The sequence below is a fragment of the Chiloscyllium plagiosum genome, chromosome 1, assembly GCF_004010195.1.
Source record: "Chiloscyllium plagiosum isolate BGI_BamShark_2017 chromosome 1, ASM401019v2, whole genome shotgun sequence".
Taxonomy (NCBI): Eukaryota; Metazoa; Chordata; class Chondrichthyes; order Orectolobiformes; family Hemiscylliidae; genus Chiloscyllium; species Chiloscyllium plagiosum.
The window spans coordinates 57,082,578-57,094,855 of NC_057710.1; the positions used below are offsets into that span (position 1 = coordinate 57,082,578).

General features: G+C 40.9%; 1 protein-coding gene across 4 annotated transcripts in view; it reads right to left on the reverse strand.

Moving 5' to 3' along the window:
• The window catches only part of gba2 (glucosidase, beta (bile acid) 2), a 63,024-nt gene that overhangs the window by 15,086 nt on the left and 35,660 nt on the right, over positions 1-12,278 (reverse strand). For all 4 annotated transcript variants that reach the window (XM_043687114.1, XM_043687103.1, XM_043687094.1 and 1 more), the window contains 2 exons: positions 11,991-12,098; positions 7,394-7,545 (listed from right to left, as the gene is read on the reverse strand). In XM_043687114.1, the coding sequence (XP_043543049.1) occupies positions 7,394-7,545; positions 11,991-12,098 (260 nt within the window). The remainder of the gene's footprint in view (positions 1-7,393; positions 7,546-11,990; positions 12,099-12,278) is intronic.

Genomic DNA, 12,278 nt, shown 5'->3' on the forward strand with positions numbered 1-12,278 from the left:
CTGCTTTCTATTAGAACGAAAGGTTGAAACCCCCCCCCCCCCCCCTGGCCTGACCCTTGGGTCTCAAAAAGGAGGTTGCAGAAATTGCACATGTGAAATTCCAAAATTCTCTAAATTCAGAAATGTTTCTAGTGGATCATAAAAATTGCTAATGTAACATTCTATTTAAGAAAGGAGAGGAGACAAAAAGCATGAAACTATTTGCCAATTAGGTTAAGACCTGTACAGGGAAAACTTTAGAATCCATTAATAACAGGTAAAATCAGGACGTAAAGTATATTATAATACTTGTGACAGGTTTTATGAAAGCAAATCCATATTTAACTAATTTATTAGAATTCTTGGAGGAAATAACAAGCAAGTTGGATAAAAGGAAACTTGCACATGTGACATACTTGGATTGGATTGTTTGATAAGGTGCCACAATAGTTACTACACAAAGTAAGAGCTCATGGTTGTTTTTCTTTAGAGGGTTAGGGAAGAGTGGAGCTTGACGACACAATTAGCTAAGAGGAAGGACAAAACTGGCATAACTCTGGTCTTTTCAACAGTGTCACAGGGGTCAATACTGTATTATTGTCCCCTATATTATTAACTTGGATGAACAGATCAAATGTATGGTTGCTAAATTTACTGGTGATATAAAAATAGGCAGGAGAGCAAATTGCAAAAAGGTCATAGCTTGCAAAGGGAAATAGAAAAATCAAGTTAGTCAGCAAATTTTGGCAGATGGAATACAATGCAGGCAAATGTGAATTTGTCCACTCTGGTAAGAATAAAGCAGCATACTTTTTGAAAGAATAAAGACTACAAAACTTTACCATCGAGAGGCATCTGGATGTTCTGGTGTATACAACTCAAAAAAGTAGAAAAATACAGCAGTTGGTTCAGAAGACAAATGGAACATTGGCTTTTATTGCAAGAATCAAGTACAATTACATCCTCACTCCAACTTTGTTCAATTCCTTTTTGCTATTTTCCAATGTTAGTCAACAGTCAACAATTGTAAGATTCAGTTTAAGTTGTTTCACAGATATGATGTTAGGCCAGCTGACCCAATGGAGAACATTTTGCTGCTTCCTAACCCATCCCCTTACTGCAAAACCTCCAACCTGCAGTCTCTGCCACTCCCACTCACCTCTCATTTTAGAATATCTGCTCCCATCTCCCATTCCCTCATTGCAAGTGAAGGAACTGTGCAGTGTTAGGACATGATGTGACTGCACAACGATTATAATAGCTCAACATTTCAAGGTGCACTTTCACGTTTCACAAGCTGCAACTTTGAAACATAAATTCCTGTTCAAGGAGGTCCAGATCTAATTTGATCTGATCTGAAGCCAAGCTCAGGTGTTGTGAAAATGCAGGTCCCAGAAGTGGGGTTGTTATAAATTGATGTCATTGTCGTCAGATCCCCAAGGTCCTACAGCTGTCAAAGCTTGCTTTACTGACAGCAAGAGTTAGAACAAAGAACAAAGTACACCTCAGAACAAGCCCTTCGGCCCATGATGTTGTGCCGAAGATTATTCCTAATCTAAAATAAGATTACCTAACCTACACATCCCTCAATTCACTGCTGTCCATGTGTCCAGCAGTTGCTTAAATGTCCCTAATGACTGTTTCCACCACCGCTGCTGGCAACACATTCCATGCATTCATAACTCTATGCATAAAGAACCTACCTTTGACATCTCCTCTATACCTTCTTCCTAATATCTTAAAACTATAACCCCTCATGCCAGTCAATCCTGCCCTGGAGATAAGTCTCTGGCTGTTGACCCTATCTATGCCTCTCATTACCTTGTATACCTTGATCAGGTCACCTCTCTTCCTCCTTCTCTCCAAAGAGGAAAGTCCAAGCTTAAAAAACCTCTCTTCGTAAAACAAGCCCTCCAGTCCAGGCAGCATCCTGGTAAACCTTTTTTTACACCCTCTCCAAAACCTCTGTATCTTTCCTATAGTAGGGCAACCAGAACTGGGCACAGTATTCCAAATGTGGTCACACGAGGGGACTTGTACAGCTGTAGCAAAACCTCACAGCTCTTAAACTCTAACCCCCTGTTAATGAAAGCCAAAACACCATATGAGTTCTTAACAACCATATCCACTTGGGTGACAACTTTGAGGGATCTATGCACTTGCACACCAAGATCCCTCTGTTCCTCCACACTGCCAAGAATCCTGTCTATAATCCTATATTCAGCATTGAAGTTCGACCTTTCAAAATGCATCACTTCACATTTATCCAGGTTGAACTCCATTTGACATTTCTCAGCCCAGCTCTGCATCCTGTCTATGTCGCGCTATGTCTATGACACCTCCAACCTTTGTGTCATCGGCAAATTTACTAACCCACTCAACACTAACCTCCAGGCAGAATACTTTCCATCCACAACCACTCTCTGCCTTCTGTCAGCAAGCCAATTCTGAATCCAGACAGCCAAATCTCCCTGTATCACTCCTCCTGACTTTATGAATGAGCCTACCATGAGAAACTTTATCAAATGCCTTGCTGAAGTCCATATACACCACATCCACTGTTCGGCCTTTGTTGACCTGTCTCGGCACCTCCTCAAAGAACTCAGTAAGATTTATGGGCATGACCTGCCCCTCTGAAAGCCTTTAATCATGCTATGCTTTTCCAAATAGTGTTAAATTCTATCCCTCAATTGTATCCAAAACCTTGCTGACCTCAGATGGAAGACTGACTGGTCTGTAATTGCCATGGATTTCCCCATTACCCTTCTTGAAAAGTGGAACAACATTTGCCTCCTTCCAATTCTCCAGTATAACTCCTGTGGAGAGTGAGGAAGCAAAGATCTTCGCCAGCAACCTCCTTTCTTGCTTCCCGGAACAACCTAGGATAAATCTGCTCTGGCTCTGGGGAATTATCAATCTTAATGTTTGCCAAAGTTTCCAGCACATCAACTTCATCAATCTTGATCTGGTCACGCTTGTATCCCAGCTCCTGAAAAGTCTCATTCAACAAGGTCCCTTTCCTTCGTTAAAACCGAAGCAAAAAACTCATTTAGGGCTTCCCCATCTGCTCAAATTCCATGCACAAGTTCCCTACACTATTCCTGACCGGCCCTACCTTCTCCCTGATCATTCTCTTATTCCTCACGTATGAGTAAAATGCCTTTGGGTTCTCCCCAATCCTTCTTGCCAAGTCTTTTTCATGCCCCCTCCTGGCTCTCCTCAATCCATTTCTGAGCTCCTTTCTAGCAAGCCTGTAATCCTCTAAAGCAGTGCTAGATCCTTGCTACGTCCACCTTACATAAGCTGCCTTCTTCCTTTGGATAAGAAGCTCCTTTGTTCTCATCAACCAAGGCTCCTGAATCTTACCCCTTCTTGCCTGTCTCAGAGGAACAAACTTGTGTATCTCGCAACAACTGCTCCTTAAACAGTCTCCATATGTCTGTTGTGCCCTTTCTGTGGAACAATTGCTCACAACTCCTGTCTCACAGTGTCATAATTACCTTTTCCGCAATTAAATGCCTTCCCTTGGTAATTGCTCCTTTCCCACTGCAAAGCTATGGTGAATGTGAGGCAGTTGTGGTCTCTGTCACCAAAAGTGTTCTCCCACCACAAGATCTGACCTGTCCTGGCTCATTGCCGAGCACCAAATCCAAAATGGCCTCTCCCCTTGTCGGTCTGTCTACATACCGAGTAAGGAAACCCTCCTGAACACACCCGACAAAAAACAGCTCCATCCAAACCATCTGCACTAAGGAGGTTCCAATCGATTTTGGGAAAGTTGAAGTTACCCATAACAACAACCCTGCTACCTCTGCAATTTTCCAAAATTTGCCGGCCTATGGAGTTCTTCAATCTCCCAACTGCTATTAGGGGCTCTGTAGAAAACCCCCTAACGGTGTGGCTGCTCCCTTGCTGTTCCTAGCTTCCATCCATACTGACTCAGTAGATAAACCTTCCTCAACGACCTTTGTTTCTGTAGCTGTGATGCACTCTCTGATTACCAATGATCACCATTTCCCTTCTCCTTTTCCACCCTACCTGTTCTTTTTAAACGTTTTAAATCCTGGAACATCTAGCAACCATTCCTGCCCCTGTGAAACCCACGTCTCCGTCATGGCCACATCATCATAGTCCCAAGTACTGAACCATGCTCTAAGTTCATCAGTCTTATTTATGACTGTCCTTGCATTAAAGTAGACACACTTTAACCGATCCCTTTGTTTCATCACTCGATAGATTCACTATATCCTGTCGCTGCCCCATCCACAACTACCCCCCCTCTCATATGTAGCTCTGGTTCCCACCCCCTTGCCAACTAGTTTAAATTCTCCCAAGCCACACTAACAAATCTCCCACACAGGACATTTGTGCCCCTCCAGTTCAGGTCCCACCTTCCCCAGAAGGCATCCCAAGAGTCTAAGTTTCTGAAACCCTCCCTCCTGCACTAGCCTCGCAGCCACATGTTAAGCTGCACTCGCTGAATGTTCCTCACCTCACTGTCTCGTGGCATCGGTAGCAAACCTAGATCACTATCCTACTCGTCCTGTTCTTCAGCCTCCAACCTAGCTCTCTGTAGTCACTTTTCAGATCCTCAATCCCTTTCCTGGCTATATCATTGGTGCCAATATGTTAAGGAGAGAAAAGTGGATAAGCAACAGTTAGGAGCAGGAGGTTTGGCATTAAAAATGGCAAGAGAAGAGTCTGGTAGCAGACGCCAAAAATTAGATGGTCAGCAGCAAGAGAGTGTGTTAGAGAGTAGGAGAGGCGGCAAGTTGAAAAGTCTGCAAAGACCAAGACAGTCAGAGTGCAGGATATATGAGTGAGCAGGAGGTTCAACAAGTAGGATCAGCATTTTAAATGACAGGATATAATGTAGTTATACTGAATCTGGAGTTTTGAGATTAGATTACTTACAGTGTGGAAACAGGCCCTTTGGCCCAATAAGTCCACACCGACCCACAACCCACCCAGACGCATTCTTCTACATTTACCCCTGTCCCTAACAATACAGGCAATTTAGCGTGGCCAATTCACCTAACCTGCACATTTTTGGACTGTGGGAGGAAACTGGAGCACCCGGAGGAAACCCACACAGATTCGGGAAGAATGTGCAAACTCCACACAGTCAGTCAGTCGCCTGAGGCGGGAATTGAACCCTGGTCTCTGGCACTGTGAGGCAGCAGTGCTAACCACTGTGCCACCGTGCTGCCCACATTCTGTGTACAGTTTCGCTCCCCTTGCTTAATGAAGAATCTAAGTGTGTTAGAAGCACTTGATATTTTCTTAGGCTCAACATCACTAGACTCACTTGGAAATAAGATATGACATTGCTCACATTCAGCAACTTATTACCTAATATTTAGTTATACCATAGCATGACCTAGGAATAGAGATACATTACATTAACATGCCCCAATGTGTTTCTCTAATCTTCCAGGAGACTAAATAATTGACACCTCAGAATAGGCCACTTCTAAGGCAACGGGCACAACAGTGTTAAAAATGGAATTTCCTCTAATCTGTCAGATTATTTGTAACATAGGAAAGAGAAAAAAATCCATTAGCAGATTAAAAGCTCTCTACAGATTTGAAATTTCTCAAACCAACTGGCACGAAGCTGAGCTGTAATTCTGATTTCTTAACCAGATTTCTGGAAAACCTAAATCACTTTTAGTTAAGCAAAGTCAAAGGCTTAACTCCAGAATCACCATGAACTCTTCATGCTTTGTAATTGGGTTTAAAGGTAGCTCTATTAACATCACCATACGATGATAAAATACAGTAGCAAAAGTAGGCCATTCAGCCTGTCACTTCCAGCTATACCGACCACTGCAGTGGACAGCTGGAACTGACAACCAGAAGCGGCAGATTCAAACCACTACAAATGCCGGAGGAAAGATCACAGAAGCGCTTCACAGGAGGCTCCCAAGCACTGATGATGTCACCTAGACAGGGGACGAAACGTCTGCAACACAAATTCCCAGCTCAGAGAACAGAACTACATTCAATTCTCTGTGGAATCACAACACTATACACATTCATCAGAGTAAATTTTATTCTGAGTCCAATTGCATGAGAATGCAAACCTGAGGTTGAACCAGGATCTTCTCCGCGACAAGGTGCTCCTCAGGTACAAAGACCCTTTCAATGAGATCATGGCTGATCAATAATCCTCAAATCCACTTTCTTGCCTTGCCCTTATAACTCTGGAAATCCTTACAGATTAAACGGTCTGTCTATCTCAGCCTTGAACAGTCCTCAAAAGACTTTTTGATTCAATATCTTCCAGGAGGAGAGAGATTTCTCCTCACCTGTCTTAAATGGGCAATCCCTTATTCTGATTATGCCCACACTTTCCCAACTTTTCCCCATCTAACCTATCAAGTTGCTTAAAAATCTTAGACTTCAATATGATCACCTCTCATTCTTCTAAACACCAATGAGTACAGGGCAAACTACTCAACCTTTTCTTGCAAGAAAATCCTTTTGTTCCCAGAGTCAATCTTGTCAACCTTCTCTCAACTGCATCCAATACAAGTGTACTGTTGCTTAGATAAAGGGGACCAAAACTGTTCACAGTATTCCAGCCATTGTGTGGCTACTCCTTGTGCAGCTTTAGCAAGACCTCCCTACTTATCATCCTGCAATCTCTTTGCCTTCCGTATGATCTGCTGATCTTGTCTGCTAGCTTTTTTGACTTATGCACGAGGACTCCCAAATCTCTGTCCTGTTGCTTTCTGCAGTCTCTTCATTTAAATAATATCCAGCTCCTCTATTCTCTCTGCAAAAGTGCATAATTTCACATTTTCCCACATTATATCCCATCACCTTCCTAAATATGATTAAGTAATTGCACAGACTCTCATGACTGAAGCTATTCCATGATGCTTGAATGTTTAATGGAACATCTTGAAGAATCATGATGTGCAGCAAGTATGGTTTGTAGCAAACACCATTCTGGGCATGTTTTTAATTCTAGGCTATTTTCTCAAGAACTTTATGCTATCAGTATGGTCACTCCTGAGTTTAATGGAATTTAATAGCAACATTGTAATATTAATTATAAAAATTCCCACAAAGCCAAAAATCTCCAAATACAAACACAGCGTGATGTAGCTTTCATTATAAAATTATAGATCTGCTTTTCAAAAGTCTTTATTAACAGAACATCAGTTGCTATGCTTGGAATCCAAGACCTTCCAAGTATAATATTTTTCTTCCTCATTTATCATGTTAACATTATGTATTTACCCAAATTCCACGTTTGCAATTCATATTATAGGTTGTGAGCTATTTGAATAGCTGACTTAACCCATGGTTTAAGCTTTTAGACTGCATAGATAGGATATTTAAAGAGTTATTTTATACAGAACTGAAAACAATTAAAAAAAAAGACTTATTGAACCATCTCTACCTGGCAGATAGACCACATGTCTTTAAGGAATGTAACATCATCAGTTAAATAGTAGTCTCTATAAACTTGTAGAATAAATTTCAGGTTGAGATCCTTCCAGTCGGCTGTATCATGAATCAAATAAGCATTGACTCTTTCCCATGGTTCATCATCTAGCAAAAAAATTATAAAGAAGGACATTTTTAACTGGAATGATCTAAACAATTTTTTTGATTAAGTTATTTTAGTTTCTACAAAGAAAAACTGAGCAGTACATCCAGGCAGCAGCCTTCCCCAGCAGGGCACTGCTCTCCTTGTACTTTGTTCCAAGAGCATAGCCACTAAATAACATCTTCCATAGTTAAATAATTTGCTGTCACTTTGAATCGAAAATGTTGGTATTCCAACTGGTATTCCACTCGTTTATTTTCCGGAGTCAATAGAAAATCTACTGATTGAAAATGAAATCCAAAACAAAAATGTTAATTTGTATACCCATTCTACAGACATGAAAGTCTGAGTTTCCAGCATTTAGACATTTTGCATTTATTTAATTCTTAAATTGAGCTTTTTGACTTTGATTAGAAAATCTGACCGTCAATTTTATGAAAGCTACAGACTGTTGCTTTGTGGCACAGAACTTCAATACTGCTGAGAGATATGCTGACAAGTCGTTTCAGCTTAACTCATCATGAGAGATGCAAGGATGCCAATTTTCAAAAAAAAAAGCAATATTTTACACTGTATAAGGGTGAAAGGTTGAGAAATTTCCACAGAGAATGCACCAAAGTTTTTACCTCATGGTTTCACAATTCAAAAAAAACAGCATGCCAAGTCAATAGAATGACTATGTAAACATAATACCTAGTAAACATAACGAGCTAATTGCAAGCCAATTGACAATCTGAAAGTTTGTACTAGTGCAATTCTTAACAAAAACAGTTTAGAAGCCACATATATTCATGTATAGGGACCTATTCTTGGTAGGTAAAGACATTTGTCTAGGAATTGTGCCTTCTTTGAATTAAACAAATCCATGGTGATTATAGCTCTCTGGTGCATTAAGGCTGAGCCCAGAATGAAGTAGGATTTTTTAAAGCACACGACCCTAACTTGGATCTTGTGTTTTAGTTTCCATAAAGTTCACAGGCATTAAGATTCACATATTTGTAATTTGCTTTGTTGACAAAATAATTTTCCATAGTCTTATTTGATTTGAGGTATGGAGATCATCTCAATTAGATCTGTGGTGAACAAAAGTAGTCTTTAACAAAAACAAAAATTGCCAGAAAAGCTCTGCAGGTCTGGCAGTATCTGTGGAGAGAATGCGGAATTAAAAATTTCAGGTCCAGTGACCCTTCTTCAGAATTGATTATAGCGATGAAACGATTGGTATATATGCTGAAGATGGGGTGGAGGGAGGAGGAGGAGGTGGTGTAACCAATAGGTGGAGATGGAGCCTAAAGAGAGAGAGAGAGAGAAATAAAATGTTGGATAGACAAAGAGCTAGGTAAAGGTCAGCTTGGGAGAATGAATAATTGCTAGAAGGAACCATTAAATGACTGACACTGGGTTGTTAGTGATAGCAGCTCATGTGATGACAAGGCCTGGCATGTGGGGCATGAGGCAAGGATATGGAGAGGGTGCTCAAGCCCAAAACGTTTTGAACTCAATAAAGTACAGAAGGCTGTAGAGTTTCCAAGCAGGAAATGAGGTGCTGATCTTCCAGCTTGTGATGAGCTTTGCTGGAGCATTAAGCAAGTCTGAGACACAACAATAGAACAAGATGTTGGCCAGAGAACAGTGATGTATTGAAGTGACAGGCAACTGGAAGCTCAGGGTCATTTCTGCGGACAAAATGCAAATGTTCTGCAAAGTTGTTACCCAACCTGCACCTCTACTCCCCAACGTAGAGGAGACCACATTGTGATTTAACTTCAAGAGGTTTTGACAGGTCGTGTAATTTATATAATTTATGGTAATCCAGAGAGATACCACCTAAAAGGAGTGCCTAGGGTGCATTATGGTGTTTGAGGAAGTGAGGAACTCCAGTTTCCTACTGCATGCTAGGCAGAATATGGAGCCATAACTAGTTCAAAGCTTGTGCGCAAAGCCAACCTTTTTGCACTTTCTACCTGAACTAGCCACACTCAACAGATTGTAGGTTTCAAATTTCATCACCAATTCTCCAGTGTGTCTATCTTAAATAAAGTCATAGAGTCATAGAGATGCACAGCATGGAAACAGACCCATCGGTTCAATCCGTCCATGCCGACCAGATATCCCAACCCAATCTAGTCCCACCTGCTAGTTCCCGGCTCATATCCCTCCAAACCCTTCCTATTCATATACCCATCCAAATGCCTCTTAAATGTTGCAATTGTACCAGCCTCCACCACTTTCTCTGGCAGCTCATTCCATACTTGTACCATCCTCAGTGAAAAGGTTGCCCCGTAGGTCTCTTATATATTTCCCCTCTCACCCTAAACCTATGCCCTCCAGTTCTGGACTCCACGACCACAGGGAAAAGACTTTGTCTATTTACCCTATCCATGCCCCTCAATTTTGTAATCCTCTAGAAGGTCACCCCTCAGCCTCTGACACTCCAGGGAAAACAGCCCCAGTCTGTTCAGCCTCTCCCTATAGCTCAAATCCTCCAACCCTGGCAATATCCTTGTAAATCCTTTCTGAACCCCTTCAAGTTTCACAACATCTTTCCGATGTTGAAGGAGACCAGAATTGCACGCAATATTCCAACAGTGGCCTAACCAATGTCCTGTACAGCCGCAACATGACCTCCCAACTCCTGTACTCAATACTCTGAGCAATAAAAGAAAGCATTCCATACGCCTTCTTCACTATCCTATCTACCTGTGACTCCACTTTCAAGGAGCTATGAACCTGCACTCCAAGGTCTCTTTGTTCAGCAACACTCCCTAGGACCTTAGCATTAAATGTGCAAGTACTGCTAAGATTTGCTTTCCCAAAATGCAGCACCTTGCATTTATCAGAATTAAACTCCATCTGCCACTTCTCTGCCCATTGGCCCATCTGGTCAAGATCTTGTTGTAACCGGAGATAACCCTCTTCGCTGTCCACTACACCTCCAATTTTGGTGTCATCTGCAAACTTACTAACTGTACCTCTTATGCTCACATCCAAAACATCATTGTGAATGACAAAAAGTAGAGGACCCAGATCCTTGCGGCACTCCACTGGTCACAGGCCTCCAGTCTGAAAAAAAACCCTCCACCACCACCCTCTGTCTTCTACCTTTGAGCCAGTTCTGTATCCAAATGGCTAGTTGTTCCTGTATTCTGTGAGATCTAACCTTGCTAATCAGTCTCCGATGGGGAACCTTGTCGAACGCCTTACTGAAGTCCATATAGATCACATCTACTGCTCTGCCCTCATCAATCCTCTTTGTTACTTCCTCAAAAAATTCAAACAAGTTTGTGAGACATGATTTCCCATGCACAAAGCCATGTTGACTATCCCTAATCAGTCCTTGCCTTTCCAAATACATGTACATCCTGTCCCTCAGGATTCCCTCCAACAACTTGCCCACCATCGACGTCAGGCACACTGGTCTATAGTTCCCTGGCTTGCTAAAAATGGGAACTAAGACTTATGTTGATCAATACTTGTGGCTCCAATATTCTGTACCAGAGTACATTGTAATATCATGTACAAAATTGCTGCCCAAAATGGCAGGTTATGTCATCATGAAAACACACTGAAGTATACTTAACAGCAAGCTATGTACAGGACAGGACATGTTGATGCCAAATAAAGAGAAAAATGTACACAGTCCTGGCTACATGAATAGAAGCAGATGATAAAAAGACCACTGGAAAACTCCAATTGTCTCTAAATATCATCTTTCCTTCCCTTTCCATTTATGTTTTTTACACAAATTAAATATTATAATCAATACTTCCTAGTTTAGACTATGTAACTCAGTTTTGCAGATTGCTTAAGAAACACTCATGTCAGAGTCAGACAGTGCATATGTTCAGATATGGCAGCAAATGCTATTCAAAAGCTTGCAAAGTCTGTAGGCAGCTTAAAGCAGCATGAAAGGAGACCACTATGCCTTCAACACTGACCACAAAATTAGGTCAAATGAGCAAAATATATAGAAAGAAAGTATTTCTTCATTCAAATTAGTAGACTATGGACAAGCAACACAGCGAGAGGAATATGAAATAAGTATTTGAAGAAAATATTAGATGGCACTGGAAAGAATAGGAAACTGGACTTGAGAATAATCACAAGTGATCAGTGTAGGCACAATTACATATATAAACATTTCTGAGAGTCTGTTTAAAGTACTGGAATGCTTTAATGTAAATGTACAGGCCTGCATACATTTTCCCTATAGATACCAATGTGTTAAATAAACTATAGAAAAACAATAGCAGAATTCCAGCTAAGCAAAAAGTAATAAAATTATGCCAAATTAAACAGCAAAGAGAAATTGAAATCCTTTAAAAGGACAAGCATTCTTGAAAGTAAATTATCATATGGAAAAAGAAAACAAAAATTAATTTGCTCCTGTTGAGCTTTGACAAATTACAAGTTTAATTTTATCACCGAAGCAATGCACCAATCTCACCCGGATCTCCGATATCATGTGGAACTACATTTGATGTATTCACTTTTGCCAATCTACCATTCATCAAGTGTATTCGCTGTGTATTATCCTCCTTCAGTACAGCAGCAGCTTTAAGAAAAAGGAATTTGCTTTGAATTTTCAATATGTAAGCAACTCTCAATGACTTACCTATATACAAATCACTAAAAATCTGAATCTATGCCAAATTTTGGATTTGCACAATATTCTCAGGACCCATGCAAATCTCTTCCACTAGTGAAAACCACATGCCTTACAACAGAGATGCTA